The sequence below is a fragment of the Callorhinus ursinus genome, unplaced genomic scaffold, assembly GCF_003265705.2.
Source record: "Callorhinus ursinus isolate GAN/ISIS: 27379988/994484 unplaced genomic scaffold, GSC_fseal_2.0 scaffold8, whole genome shotgun sequence".
NCBI classification, from domain to species: Eukaryota; Metazoa; Chordata; class Mammalia; order Carnivora; family Otariidae; genus Callorhinus; species Callorhinus ursinus.
The window spans coordinates 40558877-40570905 of NW_027397070.1; the positions used below are offsets into that span (position 1 = coordinate 40558877).

General features: G+C 39.2%; 1 protein-coding gene across 8 annotated transcripts in view; it reads right to left on the reverse strand.

Annotated features, from left to right (window-relative positions):
* Window positions 1–12029, reverse strand: part of VTI1B (vesicle transport through interaction with t-SNAREs 1B) — a 78895-nt gene that overhangs the window by 57227 nt on the left and 9639 nt on the right. For 6 of the 8 annotated variants that reach the window (XM_073895401.1, XM_073895403.1, XM_025869831.2 and 3 more), the window contains exons 2-3: window positions 3510–3568; window positions 1640–1831 (exon numbers count right to left, since the gene is read on the reverse strand). In XM_073895401.1, the coding sequence (XP_073751502.1) occupies window positions 1640–1831; window positions 3510–3568 (251 nt within the window). Of the gene's footprint in view, window positions 1–1639; window positions 2016–3509; window positions 3569–12029 lie in introns of all 8 variants that reach the window. The other 2 variants (XM_073895405.1, XM_073895402.1) reach the window with 2 other exon arrangements.

Consider the following 12029-nt stretch of genomic DNA (forward strand, 5'->3'; position numbering starts at 1 on the left):
CGCCTATAATCCCAAGCACAGAAGGCATGATGACAGAAGTAGCCTTTGTCAACCGGAATTAACCACTGACAAATGGGTACAGCTAAGTTCTTCGCTATTCAAAGCACTTAGACACACACACACACAAGGCCTATTACTAAACAGGTTACCACTAGCATTAGATACCACCATCAAGAAACCAAAATGTTGACTTTCCAGATAAGTAACAAGTCTTTTCATATATGGCATACAGACCAGTGGATGATGGAACCACTGAATGACAATGAAATAAACCCCAGTTACTTTAGCTTAAAAGAATAAGGCTTTTTTTTAAAATAAAAGATGGGGATTTTTTAAAAGATTTTATTTATTTATTAGACAGAGACATAGCAAGAGAGGGAACACAAGCAGGGGGAGTGGGAGAAGGAGAAGCAGGCTGCCTGCTGAGCAGGGAGCCCGATGTGGGGCTCGATCCCAGGATCACAACCTGAGCCAAAGGTAGATGCTTAACGACTGAGCCACCCAGGCGCCCCAAAAGATAGGGATTTTTAACTGATTAGACTGAAGAGCAGGAAAAGACAGTAAGATTATATAAATCAACCCCAGGTTTGGAACAATAATGCCACTGAAGGTGGTATGTATATCTAAATTGTCCTTATAATTTCTGAACCTAGTAATTTTAAAGCAAATTATTGTTTGGCTTTATCTCCCCTTTTTGTTGTTGTTGATTTTTGGTAACAAACGCCCAAAATCACTTTATACCTCTCATCTCACTTTAACAAGCTCCACCTGACTGCCTTTTCCCAGTCTCTCTTCACAACTGAATTTTGAAAAGTTTATATCATTCTCTCTAGTTTTGACATCAGCAATGTCAGGCCAATATCATCTGAATGTCTTCTGAACCATAATCAGGATGCATCATGAAACAGAACTGTTTAACCCTGCACTATTAGCCTTTCTACATACGTGCAGTCTATACTTGTGGGGCCCCATCCACTTCTCTCCCACACTGCTTGCCGGGCCACTTGCCAGGCCATTTCTACTTTGTACAGTGGAGTATAATCTCAAATGCAACACATTTAATCTTTGTGAACTTGTCCAGCTTCTCTAGACAGTTTGAGAATATAGATTTTCAATTCTGTCAGTCTAATTTTATAAATCAGAATACTGGAGTCTAGAAAGGCAGTCTGGCTGGCCTTCCATTACAACTGAGTAAGGCGTGAGCTCCCTCCTGAAAGCATCTGCCTTCTCTACTATGTCTCCGCTGTTGGACCATCTTGATATAAATGTAAAAAAAAGCTTGGGTTAATTTGTAACAATACTTTGGATAAATTAAAAACCTAACTGAATTTTTTGAGCATAAGTGAAAAACTGGATCAATGGGTCAGAATACAGAGTCGGGATACAGTAAGAACAGGTAACACTTGTATTCCTCCACTAAGTACCAAGCACTGTTTTATAAAAGATACAAAGAAATCTAAATAAGCATGGTTTGGAAAGATCTGCATTAAATACCCACGAGGAGAAGGGGAGCTGGATGCAGGAAACAGGTGGAAAGATCAAGAGTCTACTATGCACTGATAACATCAACTGTACCCTACAACAAGGCTAATTTTTGTGCCACAGGTCCTTAAAGGGGAAAAAAACAGCTGAAGCTTACCATATGCTCATTCTCTACAGCATATGAGCCATATTTCATGTCTCCTCGGCCCCCAGGTGTGGCTGTCAAAGGTGTGCTTCTCACTTCCCGATGGAGTTTGGCAAGGTCCTTCCGGTATGTCCGAAGCTTAGACATCATAGGATTACGGAAAGATAGAGGTGCATAACGTAGTTCCTCTTCCATCTCTGCCAGCTAGGAAGGCAGAAAGTAGTGAGTAGCTGGGCTGGGGTTTTTTTCTCTCTCATCTGGGCACATGCTTAGTTTGGACTAATCAAACCGCAGACAACTGCAAGTAAGTACTCAAGCATATGTTCCACGAAGGCAGGGATCACATGTGACATGCTGACCTCGTTTCTCTGAGTGCCCGGCACAGCGCCTAACATACAGAGAACAGGCATTCAAAAAGTATATGATGAGTGAGTGAAAAAACTAACAAGCACCTTATTTCCTATTTAACATTTTTATATACATTATCTTATTTAATCCTCATTTAATCTTTCCTGTCCTCAATAAGGTAGGAGATACTACTTCTATTTCATATATAAGAATTGAAGAAATCTGCTCAAGATTACAAATCTTCAAATTCCCTTTTCAGTATACCAAATTTTTTGTTTGTTATGGTTCAAGTGCTATCATGAAGCACTCTGAAGTCTACTATACTAAAAATGATAGGGGTCTGGCATCAAGGTTCTTCCTTCCTCTTCTTTCTGAAAATCAGTCATCTGTCTCCATGTCCTAGATGACCAGGGTTCCAAACCGGATTTCCATTTTATTGGGTAAGTAAAATGTAATACCCAGACATGTTGACAAGACACCATGAATTATTTTTATCCGCCTGGGATGGCCAGAGTTGGATTGGTTAATTTTGCTAATGTCTTTGTAGAGGTCTTTTAAAACAGAAGGGAATGTGGCTACAACCACTTATGAGGTACATTTTTTGTGATTTAGTAAGTTTAAAAGAAGAATAACTGATTTTAATGGCCAGCTTTTTATTTTTGAGAGAGAGAGAATGCAGGGGAAGGGCAGAGGGCGAGAGAGAATCCCAAGCAGGCTCCATGCCCAGCACGAGCCAACTGGGACTCGATCCCATGACCCTGAGATCATGACCTGAGCTGAAATCAAGAGGTGGGGACACCCAACTGACTAAGCCACCCAGGCACCCCAATGGCCAGCTTTTTAAATGAAATTTTATTTATTTATTTTTTTTAAAGATTTTATTTATTTGACAGAGAGAGAGACAGAGAGCACAAGTGGGGGAAGGGGCAGAGGGAGAAGCAGACTCCCTGCTGAGCAGGGAGCCTGGCACAGGGCTCGATTACAGGACCCTGAGATTATGACCTGAGCCAAAGGCTGATACTTAACTGCTTGAGCCACCCAGGTGCCCCAAATTTTATTTTTTTTTAAGATTTATTTATTCATTTTAGAGAGCATGCGTTGGGGGGGGGCAGACGGAGAAAATCTTCAGACAGACTCCCCCCTGAGTGTGAGCCTGATGCAGCCCAATCTCATGACCCAGGAGATCATGAACCCAGCTAACACCAAGACTTGGATCTTAACCAACTGAGCCACCCAGGTGCCCCTAAATGAAATTTTAAAAGACCACCCAGGTAAAGGTTTGAGAATGCCCTTACTACTCATATCAGGAATGTATTATATCAAAGACTCATTTTAAGACAGTATCCAAGCTTTACCCATTTGTGTTTGTCAAACTCCCTCATCACTCACCCCATCAATTAGCTTATTTTGTAAGAAATAATCGAAATCAAGATCAATAGACAGGAACAGTTAATCTCTGATCAGGTAATAAGCATTACTTCTGGAAAAGACTAACTCCAGGTAGAAGAAGTAAGGATTTGCTCCCTGTTCTCACCGTTTCATTTGCTTCCTGTTGCTTTTCATCAAAATCTCTGATCAGCTTCTTCTTCTCTTCTGGAAAAGATAGACAAGTTTCAAGTGCTCAGTCCTGTTTTCATATATTTGTAGAGGTCATTCCCTCTGCTTAGAATAAACTGCCCAACCTTCCCCTGATGGGGCTAGTAGTACTTAATCATCTCTAAAAAGTCCTTTTTAAATTTTTTTACTTTTTTTTGAGAGAGAGCTAGCACGCATACATGCCAGCTGGTGGGGTTGGGGAGGAGGATGGAGAGAGAGAGAGAGAGAGAGAGACTCTTAAGCTGGCTCCACACCCAGCACAAGCACGATGTGGGATGGGGCTGGGTCTCTCAATCCTGAGGATCATGAGCTAAAATCAAGGAGTCGAATGCTTAACTGACTGAGCCACCCAGGCACCCCTAAAAAGCATTTAGAAATGTACTGGAACTTGTTATCACAAAGATGGGGGAGGGGAGAGGGTGGATATTATGAATGGCATTTAGTGCCCAGGGAACAAAAATACCCATATTTGGGACACTCCCGCATGACGATTATCTGGCCCCAAAGGTCAGTATTATCCTACTAAGAAACACTACAGGTCTAAGTTAATCACTGTCAATTGATTTTCCCCTAGAGGGATCAGGCATGCCTTCATCAACAAGAATGTTTAGCAATACTGATTCTTTGAAATCCCTGTCCCACTTTCACCTCCACTGTAAAACAGTTCTCTATATTAACCCTTATCCACTGCTTTTCTGCAAAACAAATTCAAAACTCACCTACTCTGCTTGCTGGGGAGAGTGCATGGTATGGTACATATTTCTTGGCCATACCCACTGGTGGTAATATGTAAAATGATGCAAATACCACTGACTCACAGTGAGAAAGTCATTCCCCTTTCAATTCTGTTTCAGTCCTTTGCATCTTGTCATTTTGTCTTTATATGCTTAACCAACTAGTAATGTCTTTAATACCTAAAAATAACTAATTTCTTTAAACAAAAATAGAATAGGCTGCAGCTGCCAGGCAGTAACATTTAACTAAAACAGCATTGTTTTGCCTTCACTGTATTTTTCTGATCATTTAGATAGGTTTGAAGGATTTTCCACTGAAGAGATATACATACATACATATATTTATATATCATTCCATCCAAAAACAGTACACATTCCTTTCAAGTGCACATGGAATATTCTCCAGGATAGATCACATATTAGGCCACAAAACAAATCTCAATAAATTTAAAAAAATTGAAATTGTATCATGCATCTTTTCCGACACAACGGTACAAAACTAGAAATCAATCACAGAAAAAATTTGGAAAGAACACATATATGGAGGCTAAATAACATGCTACTAAACAATGAAAGGGTCAACCAAGAAATCAAACAGTACATCAAAAAATACATGAAGACAAAAGTGTTGGCAAGGATGTAGAAAAAAGGAACCCTCAAGCATTGTTGGTGGGAATGCAAACTGGTACAGCCACTGTGGAAAACAGTATGGAGGTTCCTCAAAAAGTTAAAAGAACTACCCTACGACCCAGTAAATCAACTAGTATTTGCCCAAAGAAAACAGAAACACTGATTCGAAAAGATATATGCACCCCTATGTTTACTGCAGCATTATTTACACTAGCCAAGAAACATGGAAGCAATCCAAGTGTCCGTCCCAGATGAATGGATATGTCACACACACACACTGGCATTTTACTCAGCCATAAAAAAATAATTAAATCTTGCCATTTGCAACATGAATGGATCTAGAGTGAAATAAGTCAGTTGGAGAAAGACTAATACCATACGATTTCACTCATATGTGGAATTTAAGAAACAAAAACAGACAAAAAACAGATGCTTAAATATAAAGAACAAATTGTTCATTTCCAGAGGGGAGGAAGAAGGGGGGCGGATAGGGAAAATAAGTGAAGGGTTAAGATTAAGATTACACTTATCATCATGAGCATTGAGTAATGTATAGAGTTGCTGAATCACTATATTGTACACCTGAAGCTAATATTAACACTATATGTTGACTATACTGGAATTAAAAAAAAAATGCATGGAGACCAATGAAACACAATGGTCCAAAATTGTTGGGATGCAGCAAAAACTGTTCTAAGAGGGAAGTTTATAGCAATACAGGCCTACCTCAAGAAATTAGAAAACTCTCAAGAAATAACCTAATGTTACACCTAAAGGAGATAGGAAAAGAACAAAGTCCAAAACCAGTAGAAGGAAGGAAATAATAAAGATTAGCACAGAAACAGAGGTAAGAACAAACCAAAACAAAACCCCCAAAACAAGAGAGTGCCTTACACCTAAAGGAGCTAGGAAAAGAACAAGAAATAAAACCTAAAACCAGCAGAAGGAAGGAAATAATAAAGATTAGAGCAGAAATAAATGATATAGAAACAAAAACCAACAGAACAGAGCAATGAAACCAGGAGCTGGTTCTTTGGGGGGAAAAAAAAATCAATAAAACTGCTAAACCTCTACCCAGACTTAACAAGAAAAAAAGAGAAAGGACTCAAAATCACCAATGAGAGAGGAGAAATAACAACCAACACCACACGTATACAATTATGAGAATATTATGAAAAACTATATGCCAAAAAACTGGAAAGCCTAGAAGAAACAGATAAATTCCTAGAAACATATAAATTACCCAAATAAATAAATAAAATCTTAAAAAAAAGGGGGGGTGCCTGGGTGGCTCATTTGTTAAGCATCTGCCTTCGGCTCAGGTCATGATCCCAGGGTCCTAGGATTGAGCCCCACATCGGGCTCCCTGCTCAGCAGGAAGCCTGCTTCTCCCTCTTCCACTCCCCCTGCTTGTGTTCCTGCTCTCGCTCTCTCTCTGTCAAATAAAATCTTTAAAAAAAAAAAAAAAAACATATAAATTACCAAAACTGAAACAGGAAGAAATAAAAAATTTGAACAGATTGATTACAAGCAGAGAAACTGAATCAGTAATCAACAGACTCCCAACAAACAAAAGTCCAGGACCAGTTAGCTTCACAGGCAAATTCTACCTAACATTTACAGAATAGATAATACCTGTTCTTCTCAAACTATTCCAAAAAAATAGAAAAGGAAAATTTCTAAATCCATTCGAATCCAGCATTACCCTGATATCAAAATCAGATGACACAACAACAACAAACTACAGGCCAATATTCCTGATGAACACAGATGTAAAAATCTTCAACGAAATACTAGCAAACCAAATCCAACAATACATTAATAAGTCATTCACCACAATCAAGTGGGATTTATTCCAGGGATTCAAGGATGGTTCAATATTTGCAAATGAATCAACGTGATATATCACATCAATAAAAGAAAGGATAAAAAGCCATATGATCACCTTAGTAGATGCAGAAAAAGCATCTGACAAAGTACAACATCTGTTTATGATAAAAACTCTCAACAAAGAAAACAATTAAGTAACAGTAAAAATGGTACTTGGACATGGCAAAAATGAAGGGAGTACTGGTATGATATCACCTGGTAAATATTTGTGTAAGAGGAAATTACTGGTGAGCAAAGGGGGTTAGATTTTGGACCTTTCCTTGGGATAAGCTTGGATAATAATTCTTTTCTTTGGGACCCGATCTCTTTCTTTAGCTATAAAACAGGAGGCAGGTCATGCCTTCATATGTGACAAGCAAAAATTAGCCCTACTTATGAACAGTTTGATTTCTAAAAATGTATGCATCCAAATGAATATTCTCCCTGAAAATCGACATATAATCAATCTACTTATTACCAAAAAGTTACCACTGCTTACATTGTTTTTTTGAGTTCATCTTTTGGGATTACCTTTACAATCTGGGAATACGGTCATTTTTTTTTTATTTTGGTAAAATTTATATAACATAAAATTTACCATTTTGACCATTTTTAAGTATACAGCTAAGTGGCAGTAAGTACATTCACATTGTTGTGCAACTATCAACACTACCCCACCTCCAGAACCTCTTCACCACCAAAACTGAAACTCCATACCCAATGAACACTAATTCTCCGCTTCCTATTCCCCCAGACTCTGGTGACCACCACTTTACTCTCTCTATCTACGAATTCGATTAGTCTAGGTATCTCCTAGAAGAGGAATCATAAGATATTTGTCCTTTTGTGTCTGGCTTATTTCATTTAGCATAATGTCCTCAAGTTCATCCATGCCGTGTCATGTGTGTAGACATGGTCTTTTATTTATTTATTTATTTATTAAAGATTTTTATTTATTTGTCAGAGAGAGAGCACAAGCAGGGGGAGCAGCAGAGGGAGAGGGAGAAGCAGGCTCCTCACTGAGCAAGGAGACCGATGTGGGACTCGATCCCAGGACCCTGGGATCATGACCTGAGCCGAAGGCAGACGCTTTAATGACAGAGCCAGCCAGGCGTCCGGACATGGTCTTTTAAAGTTATATTATTTTTCATTTATTGTGACTCCTAAATACAAGCTAGCACTTCATCAACTGAAAAAAGGGCAATTTTATTCAATGCCAAAGAAAACAGCTGAGTTGGGCTTATGGAGGGATGGCACGTGGGTATTCAATATGCTGTCCTCAGATTTTCTTGGCTAATTTTCTTTACCCTGGTTTTCATCTTAAGCATTCGAATGCAATCCCATGTAAGATCTAATACCAAGGTAATGCTTTATATGGATTTACATTTTGTTAATCACAACAGCATCTATCATGTCAGTTGTCTGCTGCTTTTTAAGTGATCATGAACCATTATGGATGTGTACATTTTATATTCGCAAATGAAAGTCAAGCTCCTCCAGAACAGGGAAATTTACTTTTTCTTTTATAAATCCCACAGCTTCTAGAACTCTAAACCTGGTAGGGTGTTCCTTAGATGTTACTACTGCCTGAAAGAGCAAATGACAATGCACCCTTTACTATAGCTCCTTCATTGTTATGTGACATACCCTTAAAACACACAAGACATTCCAAGTGAACTATTTCTCACATCACACGGCTCACAAAACTGAGGTTTTGTTGTTGTTTTAAATAGGAGAAAGTTCAGCCATGGCAAATGGTTTGCATCTTGACCATCCATGATGTCACTAAAGCAAGCACAGAAGCAGCTGTCACTATCCCTGAGTAGTGTTTTCAGCCACCAGCAGTGAAATAATATCTGCAATCAAGAATGGCTACTTCCACAGAGAGGTATCCTATTACTCCATAAGCTGTTGCTGAGTGTCACCACTTCTCTGAATAGGCACATCTCCACACTCAAACACACTCACTTTTTTTTTATTAATTTTATTTTATTATCTTAGTCACCATACATTATATCATTAGCTTTTGATGCAGTGTTCCATGATTCATTGTTTGCATATAACACTCAGTGCTCCATGCAATACATGCCCTCCTTAATACCCGTCACCGGGCTACCCATCGCCCCACCCCCCAAACACACTAACTTCTGATCCAAGAAATATTCTACATGTAAGTGCATTCCCTTCCTAGCTCTGATTTTTCTACAACTGTTAGTCATAAAGTTTTCTTCTTTATTCTTCCTTTGTTAAAGATAGGAAAATCTGCATTTTTACGAGGCTAACTCTAGAATGATTCAGAGAATGTGGTTACATAGATAAGAGTAGGGGGCAAAGAGCGGCTTACAGATTCTTGATCCTTTCACTAATTTCTCTCCATGATTCTGTTACTCTCAGTCTTTTTGGAATTGGGATACTCCACTCTCTACCTAATTTCATTAAGGCAGACCTTCTCTTAGTGTTCTACAGCTTGGATACTTTTAAAAGAAATATGCTCCCTTTGAAAACAATTTTAAGAATTTCACATTATTAGATCCTTTATGGAATCCTAAGGTTAAAAAAAAAAAGCCTCTGAAATTCTCCCTTCTGATGATGAAGCCAGGGAGGAAGATATTTAAAGGTTCAAAAGAGGTTGAACTCTACCCAACTGAGAGGTATCAGTAGGTGCTTCTTTATACTTTAGTCTCAGAACTGTGAAACCGACAAATGTTAAAGTGGAAATGGATCTCAGAGATCATCTAATCTAAGCTTCTCATTTTACAGTTGAGGAAACTAGAGCCTGGAGAAACTGCCTTTCCCAAGGTCACAGGAGGAGCAAATGTGTGGTGACACTAGTTCTAGAATGCAAATGTGACTCCCAATCCAAGGCTTCTGTACATTATAGCATTGAGGGGTATTTCAGTGCTCCCAGGGAACGGCCTTCAGCAACAGGTAAAACCTGTTCAGACCTTTTAATTTTTTAGAGAGTCAGAGTTAACACCACAGTTAACTACAAATTGCAGGACTGCATACTGAGTAGAATGGGCACCAAAAACAGGAGTGAGCCATTTCAAACACTATCCCCCATCCCACATGCCTTCCCAAACTAGTCACATGGAAGTGACTCACTCTGAGACTGACCAACTGGTAAACTGGGTGGATGGTGGCATCATGAAAGAGTCAGCTCAAATAGCTAGAGAAAGCCTACCTTAATGTTTAACTAAGGTGGCAGCCTCTCTTCTTCATGGGTGGTTTGATTTACCAACCCAAGAACGACTAACCTTGACCCATTAGAGCGGTGGAAATAACTTCAGTTTCACCAGGATCATATGGTTAATTTGCTTTTGGTGCCCCACTGTGGCATTTCTAGGACCTACATCCTCTATTTGTAGAACACAATAGTTTACCCGAACTCATACTATACAGAAGTTTTGTAAAAGCACAGGCATACCCTGGAAATACTGCAGGTTTGGCTCCAGACCACCACAGTGAGTGACACAATAAAGCAAGTCAAATGAATATTTTTGGTTTCTCCATGTATATAAAAGTTAGGTTTACACTATACTGTACTCTATTTAGTGTGCGATAGCATTATGTCTAAAAAAATGTACAAACCTTAATTTAAAAATATTTTACAGCTGAAAAATGCTAATCATCTGAAGTTTCAGTGAGTCATAATCTTTTCATTGGTAGAGGATCTTGTCTTGATGTTGATGGCTGCTGACTGATCAGGGTGTTGGCTGCTGAAGGTTAGGGTGGCTGTGGCAATTTCTTAAAATAAGACAACAATGAAATTTGCTGCACTGATGGACTCTTCCTTTCACAAACAATTTCTCAGTAGCATGTGAAGCTGTTTGATAGCATTTCACCCACAGAATTTCTCTCAAAACTGGAGTCAATCTTCTCATATCCTGCACTGCTTTATCAATTAAGTTTATGTAATATCCTAAATCCTTTGCTGTCATTTCAACAATCTTCCCAGCAACTTCACCAGAAGATTTCATCTCAAGAAACCACTTTCTTTGCTCATCTATAACCAGCAGCTCCTCATCAGTTAAAATTTTATCACAAGATCGTAGCAATTCAGTCCCATCTTCAGGCTCCACTTCTAATTCCAGTTCTCTTGCTATTTCCATCATATTTGCAGTTACATCCTTCACTGAAGTCTCAACCCCTCAAAGCCATCCATGAGGGTTAAAATCAACTTCTTCAAAACTCCCATGAAAGTTGATATTTTTACCTCTTCCTTTGAATCATGAATGTTCTTAATGGCATCAAGAATGGTGAATCCTTTCCAGAAGGTTTTCAATTTACTGTGCTCAGATCTGTCAAAGGAATCATTATCTATGGCAGCTATAGACTTAATGGAATGTATTTATTTTTTTAAAAAAAGATTTATTTATTTTGAGAGTGAGAGAGCATGGGGGAGGGGCAAAGGGAGAACAGGGAATTTTTTTTAAATTTATTTATTTTTATTAAATTCAATTAGCAGGATGCCTGGGTGGCTCAGTTGATTAAGCATCTGCCAGTCAGCTCAGGTCATGATCCCAGGGTCCTGGGACTGAGTCCCGCATCGGGCTCCCTGCTCAGCAGGGAGCCTGCTTCTCCCTCTGCCTCTTCCCTCTGCTTGTGCTCTCTCTCTCTCAAATAAATAAATAAAATCTTTAAATTCAATTAACATATAACGTATTATTGGTTTCAGAGGGAGAGGTCAGTGATGCATGTCTTATATAATATAATACCCAGTGCTCATTACATCACGTGCCCACCTTAATGTCCATCACCCAGTTACCGCATCCCCCCATCCCTCTCCCCTCCAGCAACCCTCAGTTTGTTTCCTATGCTTAAGTGTCTGAGAGACAGTCTGCTGAGCACAGAGACTGATGCAAGGCTCGACTCCACAACCCTGCGATCACAACCTGAGCCAAAACCAAGAGTCAGACACTTAACCGACAGTGCCATCCAGGCACTCCTGTACCTCTTAAATAATAAGACTTGAAAATCAAAGTTACTTCTTGATCCATGGGGCTGCAGAATGGATGTTGTGTTAGCAGGCATGAAAATAACATTATTCTCATCATAGTTCTCCATCAGAGAGCTCCTGGGTGACCACGTACACTATCAATAAGCAGTAATATTTTGAAGAGTCCATTTTTCTGAGCAGCAGGTCTCAACAGTGGGTTTAAAATATTCAGTAAACCATGCTGTAGACAGATGTGCTGTCACCTAGGCTTTGCTGTCCCATTTAT